Raw genomic sequence first — 12,167 nt, forward strand, 5'->3', positions numbered from 1 at the left:
CACAACCTCTCCCCATCTCCCCAAATTCTAAAGCCTCCTTTCCATGTCCTTCCACACCCCAAACAAGGGACACTTTCCCTGCTTAAAATTAAACAATCACCTAGGAATAGTTAAGTGCCTTGCCAAAAGGCTATTGAAATTTATTCTGTGCCTTGCATAAGTGGGTATTTATGCCATACCAAGACCTAGCGTGATTCTGAAAATTGTCTTTACATTTTCACTGTGCCCTACTAAGCCTTGTCAGAAAGCTATGGTCTATAGTGTGTTAGATCCTGCATTATGACCCTGGGTAGAGTTGAAGGAGCACAGCTCCTATGAAGTGAATTATACAATGGCTAGCTTGTCAGTGGAGGCAGCAGGTAGAAACCAGGCCATTTCTCTCCCCCCCCTGTAGTCTGTGGAACTATAGTTTACAATGTGCTATAGCACTTGTTGGCCACAGTCAATTAATTTGGACTGTGTGCCAAAAGCCCATTAAAATAAATGAGCATAACAGCACTTAACTCTTGCTGAATTTTGATCAGAGCCTTCAAAATACTTGGCCGCCTCTTTCCCTTCACAGCATCCATATGAAATAGATCACTATTATTACCATTTTACAGGTAGAAATGTAAGAGAAAGTGAGGGCCAAGTTGGATCACTTTTGTAGTGTCAGTAATTGGGGAGTGGCTGGAAGACGGGAACAGAGGGTATCCCAAATATAGAACTGTAGATGCTTCACAAAGCAGGATGCACTATGTACAAATTCATTATATCAACTCTTAAGATTGTAGATGTGAAGCTTTTATGACTTAAGCAATTAGAGAAAGCCACTCCTTTGAAATATTGAATTGGCTACTTAAGATCCTGAGGAGGAAGACAGGCTTTACTTTAAAACCCCCTCCCAGATTCCTTCTGTCAAGAAAAGCTATGTGGCTAATCAAAATTGAAAGCTGTTTATACATTTGATTTTTCCATATATTGCATTGATAATCAACTTTAAGCACTTCAGATAAATTTTCAATACATTTCCACTTTTAAGGAGGCTAAAATGCATGCAAATGCAGCAGAGTTATGTGTAACTTAAAATCAAGTTTAACAGTGTAAACCTGTGTACGTTTTCCCAGAAGTAAATCCCACTTAATTCAGTGTGCTTTATTCCTAAGTAAGCACGCACAGTACTGCAGCCTTAAGCTGCCATCCACAAGTCATGCCATGATTTCAGCATGAATTACTGTCTAGGTAGTGGCCCCCAGATTATAGATCTAAGATTTTGGGGAAATAATCTTATGATGATTCTTCCTTTAAGAAATCTGAATGTCCTCAATCAAAATTTGCCGAAGTATCTTGCCCTTTGCTTTCCTCATACCCATTCTTTTTCTCGTTATCAACTCTCAATAACTATACAGGGGAATGGTTCATATGGAGTGATGTGCTTCTAGTTTTATGCTTTGGGGCTAGAAATGTTTGTGTTTTTTTGTTAACATTGGGTGCTATCAGATGGGATGTTGTGCTGGGAGAGAGTTTGTCGCTTGTTCACATTGCCTGTCAGTAACAAATAGTCTAGTATGCTTTGAAACATTTTTTTAAAGGTCACTACTGCTATTTTAGCATGCAAGTACATTACACACAATTTATTATTAATGGTCTAAAGTGATTAAATGCATTCTCTTTCCAGTCTCTCTTACATGAATTAAATTGGCAAGGACGGGGTGGGGGCGCAGAGGTATGAGAGAGATGAGACGAGGAAGGAATATTTATTCTCTCAAGTAGGTAGTGTAGTTTGCAGAATCTGCTTTTCTGCAATTGAGTGAGGCAGTGAACAGAAACCGGTCTCTTTTTGTGAGCACCAAATACAAGTCTGCAAGGAATAGAGGCCCCTGCATCGGGCAACCAGCTTGTAGTACGGTGTTCCATTGGACAGTGCTCCCGTAGAATAGCAAATATTGGTGGAGCTTTGTTTGATGGAAGAATTCCTAACTGCCTTGAAAATTCTGTGTTTCCAGATAGATTTTTCCTTCTTTATGTTCCTTTTGCCCACTTTAATTGGAAACACAATTGGACTAGGAAAAGTATCATATTTGATGTTTTAAGTATGATGAAGGAGTGGCCAAAAAGCAACGATCAAGCCAGGGTAAGCTGCCATTTTCAGCTTGCCTCTAATACAGCTTTTCCTTGTCATTGCCTCACAGACAGCATTTTTGCCGAGACGATGACCTCCACCCGTCTCAGCAACGCACGACTCAGCACTTGCCTTCCACAGAGCAGCCACGACTCAGCCAACTTCAACAACAACGAACTGGAGAACAACCAGGTGGTGGCCAAAATTGCTAATCTGAACTTGAGCCGTATGCCTGCGCTGCCGACAGATAATCACACCATCCCTTGCTGTCCAAGCAGGCGGCAGCTTGCCCAAGTGGTGCCTGCCTTTCTCGATACAGATCTGCGTTTCCACCCTACTCGTGGGCCCGACATTAACTTCTCTCAGGACCGGATGTCTGCCTGCACCAACTGGCAAGAGAGCAATAGGACTTTGGTGTTTTCTGACCGGCCTTTGCACGTTGGCGAAAGCCTCTTTGTGGAAGTTGGACACCTGGGGCTGCCGTACTATGGAGCCCTCACGTTTGGCATCACTTCTTGTGATCCTGGTACTTTACGAACAAATGAGCTCCCAGCGGATCCAGACTTCCTTCTGGATCGCAAGGAATACTGGGTGGTTTGCCGAGGTTTCCCAGTCCTCAACAATGGGGACATCCTCAGCTTTGTGGTCTTGCCAAATGGAGAAGTGCACCATGGAATAAACGGGATCAACCGTGGGATGCTGATGTGCGTTGATACCTCGCAGTCACTGTGGGTATTTTTCACGATCCATGGTGTAATCAATCAACTCAAAATATTAGGTAAGTGCAGCTCAAAAATATGGGTGTAGTGTAGTGTAACGCTGAGATTCCTTTACAGCTTTGGAGAGGCATTGCATTCTCCCTGGCTTCAGTGGGCTGTTGCCTCTCTCTCTGGCATTTTATAGGCCAGCTAAACCCTTGTTGCCACCAGCTGTGCCTTGCATTGGCATTGCTGAAGCATGATCTTATATTTGGGGAGATATTCAAAACCAGATGACTCTGCCGCTTGTCTGGCAACTTGCATGTACTTTTTCATAAACTGAAGCTGGTAAATGTGCATACTGTTCTACAGTGGTACCTCGAGTTACAAACACCTCAGGTTACAAACGCTTCAGGTTACAAACTCCACTAACCTGCTAGAGTTACCTCGAGCTGAGAACTTTGCCCCAGGATGAGAACGGAAATTGTGTGCCAGCAGCGCAGCGGCAGCAAGAGGCCCCATTAGCGAAAGCACGCCTCTAGTTAAGAACAGTTTCAGGTTAAGAATGGACCTGCGGAATGAATTAGGGTTGTAACTAGATGTACCACTGTATACTGTTTCTACAAGCCTATGTGATCCATGCGATGGAGCAGAGAGGGATCTCGGTCACATCTGACTAGAACACTCAGCTAGGCCCTGGTGTATGGATCAATGTTACGCCAGTGCTGTAAGCAGCTTCAGTGGCCCTAGCACAGTTGCAAAGATGCAGACTGCCCTCTTGTACCACCACCAGTCCCCTTTTTGGTCACATACCAGTTTATGGGCCGTTTTGCCAATACAGAGGTCTGATCACTACCTGAGTTTTATATTCCTGGCTGAAAACTAGCATTTCTTTGGAATAGGGCTGATTGTAGTCCCATAATTCAGAACATCAGAATTGCCTTGCACAATCAGCCCAAGATTCCTCTGCTCCAGCATTCTCTTGCCAAGAAGCAGCCAAGCAGGGCATGAGGATTATGGCTACATTCCACTCTCACTTTGTTCTCAGCTTCTGGTCTGGATACATGTACCACTTCTGAGCAGGGAAGTTCCATTTAGCTATCCTGACTTCGAAGGCATCACTCTCAGTTGGCTGCACCCTTTTGGCTAGGTGGGGGTAGGCTGTATTTTAGTAACTTGACATCTTTCTTGGGGTCCTAAGTTCCTGTTTACAAGGTCCTTTGTAAGTGGAATTCACAGGACCTCTTTTCCTTTTCTTCAGACTGGTGATGCCTGCAAACCCTGCTTTGGACCAAACCACATACCCCACATGTATGGTGTCAGGTGTAGGGGCAGGTGGGTGTGGCTTGGTCAAAACAGTCTCATGGGCCCATGTTCTAGACATTCTCCACCACTGGTCTTCAACCTCCTGGTTGAATCTTGCCAGCAAGATTTTTGCCCCTGAGTGAGCTTTAACGAGGCAGTTAAGGCAAGCTTGGAACCAGAGGAAGCTCATTTTCTTTAAACAAATCAACCTGTTAATAAGTATTACAAAATACCAAGTTCTCAATTACACAGTAAGTCTGTTGTGGAGATGAAATGGATGGTGTTGTCCCAGGGTAGACTCAGTTCAGCACTGCATGCCTGAGAGATTCCTGTCCCACCCCTGAAGCTGACGGAACCTGTTATTTTGTATTTTCAGGCACTGTGCAGTCCAGCCCTGTGACAGTCTCTCCCTCAGGATCCCCTGGAGGCTCCCAATATGACAGTGACTCAGATATGGCTTTCAGCGTGAACAGGTCTTCTTCCGCTTCTGAGTCATCCCTAGGTAAGGGACCCTTTCGCTTTGTGCCTCCTGCACTCTTGTTGTTTGAATACACACATTTCACCCTGCCCAAAAGTTACGAACCAGACCTTACAAGTTGAGTCTTGCTTTGCCTGAACGAGGCGTGTTGCAATTTGCACAGTGTGTGCCGAACTTCCTCTTTCTTCCTGTGACAGAGGAGCGTCCAGATTTCCTAAAGCTGCTGTTGGGGTTGTGTTAAGACTTTAATGCAAGCAGATGGAAACCCTGAGAGTAACAAATGTGGTGACACCTGTTGCTGTCTGTAGGAAATATCTGTTCTATCTTCCTGAGGGATGGCTCAGTCGGTAAAGCATGGGACTTTTACATTCAGGGTTGTGGGTTTGAGCCCCACATAGGGCAAAATATTCCATCCCTGCAGGGGGTTGGTCTAGATGATGCTCATGGTCCCTTCTAACTCTACAATTCTGTGAAGCCTAGAGAAACTAAAGCTACTTTAGAAACCTGTCACACCCAGAACTCCATGGCATGATAAGTAAGAAGAGGAGTTTGGAGTTGATATCCCGCCTTTCACTCCCCTTAATCTCCTTTTCCCTTCTGTGAGGTGAGTGAGGCTGAGATACTTCGGATAAGTGTGACTAGCCCAAGGTCACCCAGCTGCATGTGGAGGAGCGGGGAAGTGAACCCGGTTCACCAGATTATGAGTCCACCGCTCTTAACCACTACACCACGGTGGCTCCCAAGAGTAGATGCCCCACTTTACCTGAACAGGAAAACCATTGCATGGCAGCCTGTTCTAGGTGAAGGGGAGCAAGGTGCTGGCCCAGTGCTACCACAGAGCCATTGTTTGTCTATCTCAAGGGTGGGGAATCTTTGGTGGATGCCAACTCTCATCAGCCCCAGCAGGCATGGCCAATGAATGGGAATGATGGAAATGGTCATGAGTCCAACATCAGGAGGGCCACAGGTTCCTCAGACCTGGTCTGTTCCCACAGTGGTTTCATGAACTGCTCCAGAAGGGGCTCCTTTGGTTGGGGTCATATGGTCCCCATGTGACATTCGTAACAAGAAATGACCTTGTGTATGAAGAGCTGTCCTATGCTATGGCTGTAACATGTGGTTTTTGCAGAACCAGGGTAAATAGAACATGAAATGCAATACAAAATCATTTGTATTAAAAAACAACCCAAAATTCAACTGTCACTCCACATGGTGCTACTGAAATCCTGCAAGGATTAAAGTTCCTAATGATGAGTGAAATATGGACTTCACAACCACTGAACCACAGCTGGATGAAAGCCAATACTGCTTAATCTATCATCATGAGCTACTCTGCTCCAGAAATATTAAGAGCTGGTAAAACATCCTTTGCTGGTTCAAATCTCATGCTATAGGATTCTATTAATGGAGCTTTAGAATACAAAGTATATGATTGAAAACAATTTCTTAGTACTTTTATTTATTGAAATCTCTGACCATACAAATATTAACGCCAGGTAGCTATGAACAGCCCCAAATCCCATTCATTAAATGCAGAGCTGCTGTACCGGTTACTGTAAATAATTTTTAAAGAAGCTAGCTTGTTTCTGTGATAAGTTTTAATATGAAATTCACCTGAATATTCTGCTATGCACTTTAGAAATGGACTTTTAAAGAAAGTACCCCACACCTTGCAAATGCCGTATTTGGAAAGTTGCTGCAGCCGGCGTGACTGCCAGGCAGCGAAACGGAATGGATAAGTGGTTGCTGCAACAGCCACAGCAGTGACAAATCATGATAGACAAAGTCTATCTAGCAGCACCCCCTGCAAGTCATACTGCATGTCTTTGATCTTTAAAAACCTCCTAAATGACAACTGTTTGAAACTGTAGTTTTTATGGATGTGGAAACAGACTTGATAGAGGTTTTACTTCCCACAAAGGGTATATATGCAAACATTTCTTGAGTTCTGCTGTTCCCTCTCTGTGTCAAAGTGTTGCTGGTTTTAAAACATCCCCCAAACCTTTTTGTTCATAGCACTTTTGTCTAAAGCAAGCAACCCTTTGCGTTCCCCATTTTTCTTTGCAGCCTGACATAAGAGGCTCAGATTAAAGGGAAGTGGTTCTGACTCGAGGTTTCTCTGTTCCCCATTCTTTGCAGTGACTGCTCCAAGTTCACCTCTGAGCCCTCCAGTGTCTCCCGTGTTCCCACCTCCGGAGCCGTCAAGCAGCAAGAATGGCGAGTGCACCGTTTGCTTTGACAACGAGGTGGACGTGGTGATCTATACCTGTGGACACATGTGCCTCTGCAACACCTGTGGTCTTAAGCTGAAGAAACAACTCAATGCCTGCTGCCCAATCTGCCGACGGGTCATCAAAGACATTATTAAAATCTACCGCCCTTAAACCCCATCTCCAGCCGTCCTGAGGGTGTGTGTGGAGGGGGCGAGGGGGCAGGAGGAAGAATGTTGTTACTCATTGCCACAACGTACCGTCACCGCTTATGGGTTATTGTGCTGGTTACAGAGTGGCTCTTTTGTCTATATTTCCGTGTTTTGACCAGTAGGAACCAATCAGGGATAATTAAGTGATCTGGGAAACACTCTGGTCCTTGTAGATGCCGAAGGTACAGCTGCTGAGTGGGAAGAGCTTCATCAAGATGCTGCTCTGCTGGGTTAAGGTAGGGGTAGGGGGCTGAGCTGTAAGTACCTTTGCCATGAGGAGTCTCTCTCCACCCAGCAAAAGAAAATAACATAAAATAGACAGTGAACCCCACTTGGGCGGAAAGTACTGGAGAAAACAATTGTTTGAATTAATAATAATTCTGGGCACCTCCCCCCACCATAATCATGGGATATTTACTGAATTAGGCAGTTTAATTACTGAAACAGCACTCAGGCAATTTCAAACAAGGAGGAATATATGGGGTAGATTTAACAGAGGCACTGTGGAGTGAAATGACTCCTGTCATCTTGTAAAAATAGTGGGGAATAGGCAATGGATGACATTTGCTTCCTTCAAGGCACTTTTTCTCATTTATGGTTCAACAGGGGAAGCAGGTATGAGGAATAGTGAAGAAAAAGCTATCGACGTCCTTGGAACACAGCAAGTAAACAACCCCACTTTCCTCCTTTGTAAGTCACAGATTGAAGCTTCCTGTTGCACTGAGCAACTGTGAAGCACTTCTGTAGCTGGAGAGTGTTAACGTATTGGTAGGAGTAAGCCTCTGCATGCACAAGAGAAGCAGCTGCATGGTGGTTCTGAATCGTCACAGCTAGTAACCATGCTTAGAACCAAGCTACAAAGAAAGAAAGCTGATGGGGACTGTTAGGTTTCAAACGTCCAGAGTTCCCTCTCTAGAAATTGGTGCAAACAGCTGATGGATGTTTTCCTCTATTACTCCCCAGAGATTTTGTCAGTAAAGTATGCAGCCATGTGGAATCTCTCATTTCTTCCTCTCCAGGAAGTTGTCATCTACTCCACAATAGAGGCATCTTACTGAAATTTAAAAGCCCTTTTCTTGGCATTGTTTGTTGGAAAAAGAATTTGCAAGCTATTATTAGATGCTCCGGCTTTTAAGATAAATGCATTTTTATTGTGGTTATAGGAACCTCTGAACTCTACACTAGCCTGAATGGGATGTGAAATGTCTTGGGGCTTTAGGGGAGAGGTGCCATGCAAGCAATAAAGCAACTTTGCTTGACCTATCTGCCGATTCTCTTTCCTTGCTCAGTCTTTGTGTGGCAGCATCCTACTACAGTGCACACAACTGTAGTTGCCCATAGGCAACCTGTCCCATTGCCATCTAAAAGCAGTAGAATTTATTCAGAGCAGGCTTTTTGCTGCTTCCACCTCAATAGAGGCATTCCATTCCATTGTGCAACAGATGCTCTAAAGCTGTAATCCTGATGTTTTATCTGATTTATGATGAGATCCTAGGATCTACTGTGGTGGAGCAGCTTGTAGGTCTTTCCAGGGCAGAAATGCTTACTTGTGACCCTTGGGAGCCTGCTAGGAGCCATTCTCAGCCCCAATATATGGCTGCATTCTTTTCCATAAAACAGCTATTCTGAGCCTATGGGGCCCTTCTAGCAGGAAGAAGGCAGTTTTCCTTTTGGACAGCATACTTTGATATGCTGCGCTGTCCATAAGGGAAATGTAAGCCAGTGCAAATTTGTGCCATAAATGACAAGGCATGTGGATCCCTTAGTGGGGAAAATAATACATAGTTTAAGGTGGAAGACAGCAATGGCTTTAGAGGGACAAATTATGTTTAAGGAATACGGAGTGCTTTGTAGACAAAAATGTGTGGACTAAGCTTCTCATAGTCCTTTGAGCAACATGGTAGCTGTACCTCACTGGGTAGCTGAGCCTCTTTTCTCCTCTGTCTTTAGTTTAAATACTTTTCTAACCTTTAGCTTCTGGCAAAGTTGCTGCACTAGCATCGTTTGTAGGCTGCACTGGAAGCCAGTGAATGCCAATGACACAATCCTAGCAGTCTTAAATTGCCACTGGCTACAGTTACATATTGCATAAGGAAAGGCATCAAACAAGTCAGATGAGTTTCCGTTTTCTTTAAGGTGCAGATAATATCTTTGTCAACAGGAAAGCCTGTTTCTTTTCCATTTTAGAGTGGTTTGGGACAACACTGTGGTGCATGATGACTTCCAGTAACTTTACAATAGTTTTGAGTATCCTAATTACCATACGGAAATGTGAAGGGCAGCGAGGTTAGTTTAAAAATGCCATCAGTTACTCTATAAACAACTTTTGCCTACATGGAATGCAACTGCTTTGGGATGAGATAAGTAACTGAGGCCTCCTAAAACCAAACAGGAGTCCTAGTCAGTGATTAAGAATCTCCATGAGTATTTACATTTAATTTTTGCACTGCCAGCTGTAGTCTATAACCATGGAGGAGACCATTAATAATGCAGATAATGCTATAACTGCATAACACGGGAGGCATTGTGCAAGCAGCATTGTTAAAGCAAGTAACACTGCCCCATCACAAGATGGTTCCAGGTTGTTGCATCCACCTTAAAGAGTGGATCTTTGCATTTCTTGACCTCCACCATCAGCTTTTGCTGGTGTGAGCTTCTGACCCTGTTGTGCGTGTTAATGATGGGCAGCTGAAAAGTTTAGGGGGCAGAGGAGATGTGATGCATGAATTGAGAAAGGGAGCAGATTTAACTTGGGCTACTAGTTGCACAATAATATGTTAAAAAGCAGAGAGAAAGGCAAAGCCACTCAGCTGATTGCAATTATTTAATCACCTGCTAAGTTAATTGCCATTGTTGGCACTGCTGTCAAGCTCTGTGCACGAAAGGCAGATCCTCCAAAAGTTATTTTTCACCATCCAGCTGTCTTGCTATTTGCCGTTAATACTTCATAGAGATACTTGTGTAAAGCAAAACTTCTTACCTTACTATGAAGCTGAGTCAAGCCAGCAACATGGAAGGGGCTGCCCACTTAGTGACATGTGTTCCAAGGGGGATCTTTCCGCTCACTCTATTTCAGGTGCTGCTAGTTGCGCATGACCACAGTGCCAGATGTTTGCCGGGGAAAAGGCATGATTATATTCCTAGCATCTCAATTCCATCCTCAATTCCATCCTGCTTACCTAAGATGCCACTGAGCGACATAACTATGAATCAGAGTTAATTTGAATGAAATTTATTTGCCGTAGCTGCCATCACTGCAGCTAGAGTTAAGCTTACCAGAAAGAAGTCAACAAATTTATATTTTTTGCAGATGTAATTCTAAGGAAGGGTGACAATTTTAGTAGTCAGTGGGTTTGCTTTCTGGGTGCTGATCAGTACTGATCACTACCTTCCATTCTACTCCCAACTCCCTGTGTAACTTGGGGTTGGATTGTTCCCATCCCCTTTCTGGTGTCATAGCAAAGCGCCCCTGAGCATTGCCCTTAGATACCCTTGGGCTAGAACTAGTTTCCAAACAGCAAGCCTATACACCGCATACACCTGACAGTAAGTCCCATTAGTCTCAACGGAGCTTACTTCTGCATTGACAAGTTGTGCTACAAGCGATCTTGGAAAGGTGTGCCTTTTTACTTTACTAGCTTCCAACTGCAGTGGTATTTTGAAAAGAAATTTGTAGACCTATGATAGTTCAAAATAAGTGGAGGAAAGGACACGTGGTGTTTAATCTTTTCTGTTGGGAACAGACTGCCCAAAAGGAGCAGCATCTGACATGGGCTTTATTAGGCAGAGTTAAGTCCACAGCCTAAGCGTTGCTGTGAAGCAAGCTGGGGAAGCAGCGTTAATGGACATGCAGCTTTACTTATTCCAGTCTCACAAGGAATTCTCAAACTCTGACAGACAACTTTTAGGAAGTAGAGGCTATTTAGCAACTTGTTCTTGCTATTGCTTTTTTTGTTTTGTTTTGAGAAAAGTATCTGTTCAGAAGATCTGTTTGTGCCTTATAAGGTGTCTGTGCACTTTTTATCCTTTTTAATGCTACTTTTAAAAATGGAGCGAGAAAAAGACCCTAATAGATGGTTGGTAGTTTTTATAGAATTTTATGTGTTCACCAAGAACTTTGCTCTTTTTTTATATTGGAGTGAAAATTTTATGTTTTAATTGAAACTTTGCTGCCGTCCTCCTCCCCATCTCCTCTTTGTATAAAAGCTTTTTAAAAAGTTTTGAGATTTCTGAAACTTCTTGATATTTTTCTGGTTCATGACAGTGATCTGTATATCACATTCTCAAACAAGCCAGATTTTAATCTCTCTGTAATAGAACTTTCAATGTAGATTCTTTGGGGAGGGAAGTTTGCACTTCTCTACATGTTAATACTCTCTAGCATTGTGATCTGTAGTGTGTGTGTGTATGTTTTTTATTTTGTTCTGTTTTACATTAATATAAAATTTTACCTGTTTTATGAAACAAATAAAATGTTGGCTTGTAAAATATTCCCACCGGCCTGAAGTGGAAAAAATGGTAAAAGCAGAGAGCATGTCTGTTATAGGCTTTAGAAGCAGCTCCTTGCAACCTGAAACTTCTTTGATGGCTCTTGCCCAGACCTTTCACCTTCAATAAACAGGGATTTGCTGCTTAAGTTTGCCTGCACCTGTAGTACCCTTTGTTGCCTCTGGTAAAAATCCAATCTATATGCAGGACTACCACTGGTCCTGTTGTTAAGGTGACTTGTTAAAAGTTGGGGTGAAAATGAGAACAAATCAAAAGATCAATGGATCCTGGCCAGCATTCAGATGACCATGCCTCATGACTTTTGCCTGTTCATGTGAGCTGTGGTTAAACCAGGAAGCCACAAATGAAACTGTTTACCATTTTTGTCCAAACTGGAACAATATGGTTACCTGCTTTAGACCAACCCAGCATCTGGGTTGAAGCTGATTTGAGATCCTTGATGTTTAGGAGACTTCCTAGTTTAACCACAGCTCGCACAAAGGGACTCCATACAGATTCAATGGGCTCATTTATATCAGATCACTGTGTAAATTTTGCAAAGAAGTCAATGATCAAGTTGTCAAGTGGTGTTCATAGTTTGAATTACATTCTGTGAAAGGGCCTCTCTCTGCACACTAAGGTAATTTTGACCATGAATTACTACATACCAACTAT

General features: G+C 43.3%; 1 protein-coding gene across 8 annotated transcripts in view; it reads left to right on the forward strand.

Annotated features, from left to right (window-relative positions):
- Positions 1-11,640, forward strand: part of NEURL1B (neuralized E3 ubiquitin protein ligase 1B) — a 180,863-nt gene extending 169,223 nt beyond the window's left edge. For 3 of the 8 annotated variants that reach the window (XM_083430843.1, XM_083430844.1, XM_083430845.1), the window contains 3 exons: positions 2,172-2,879; positions 4,481-4,606; positions 6,722-11,640. In XM_083430843.1, coding sequence (XP_083286969.1) covers positions 2,172-2,879; positions 4,481-4,606; positions 6,722-6,966 — 1,079 coding nt within the window. In that variant the 3' untranslated portion in view covers positions 6,967-11,640. The remainder of the gene's footprint in view (positions 1-2,171; positions 2,880-4,480; positions 4,607-6,721) is intronic. The other 5 variants (XR_014508765.1, XR_014508768.1, XR_014508764.1 and 2 more) reach the window with 3 other exon arrangements.
- The last annotated feature ends 527 nt before the right edge of the window (positions 11,641-12,167 follow it).

Source organism: Podarcis tiliguerta (genome assembly GCF_965153285.1).
Source record: "Podarcis tiliguerta genome assembly, chromosome: 2".
Classification (NCBI taxonomy): Eukaryota; Metazoa; Chordata; class Lepidosauria; order Squamata; family Lacertidae; genus Podarcis; species Podarcis tiliguerta.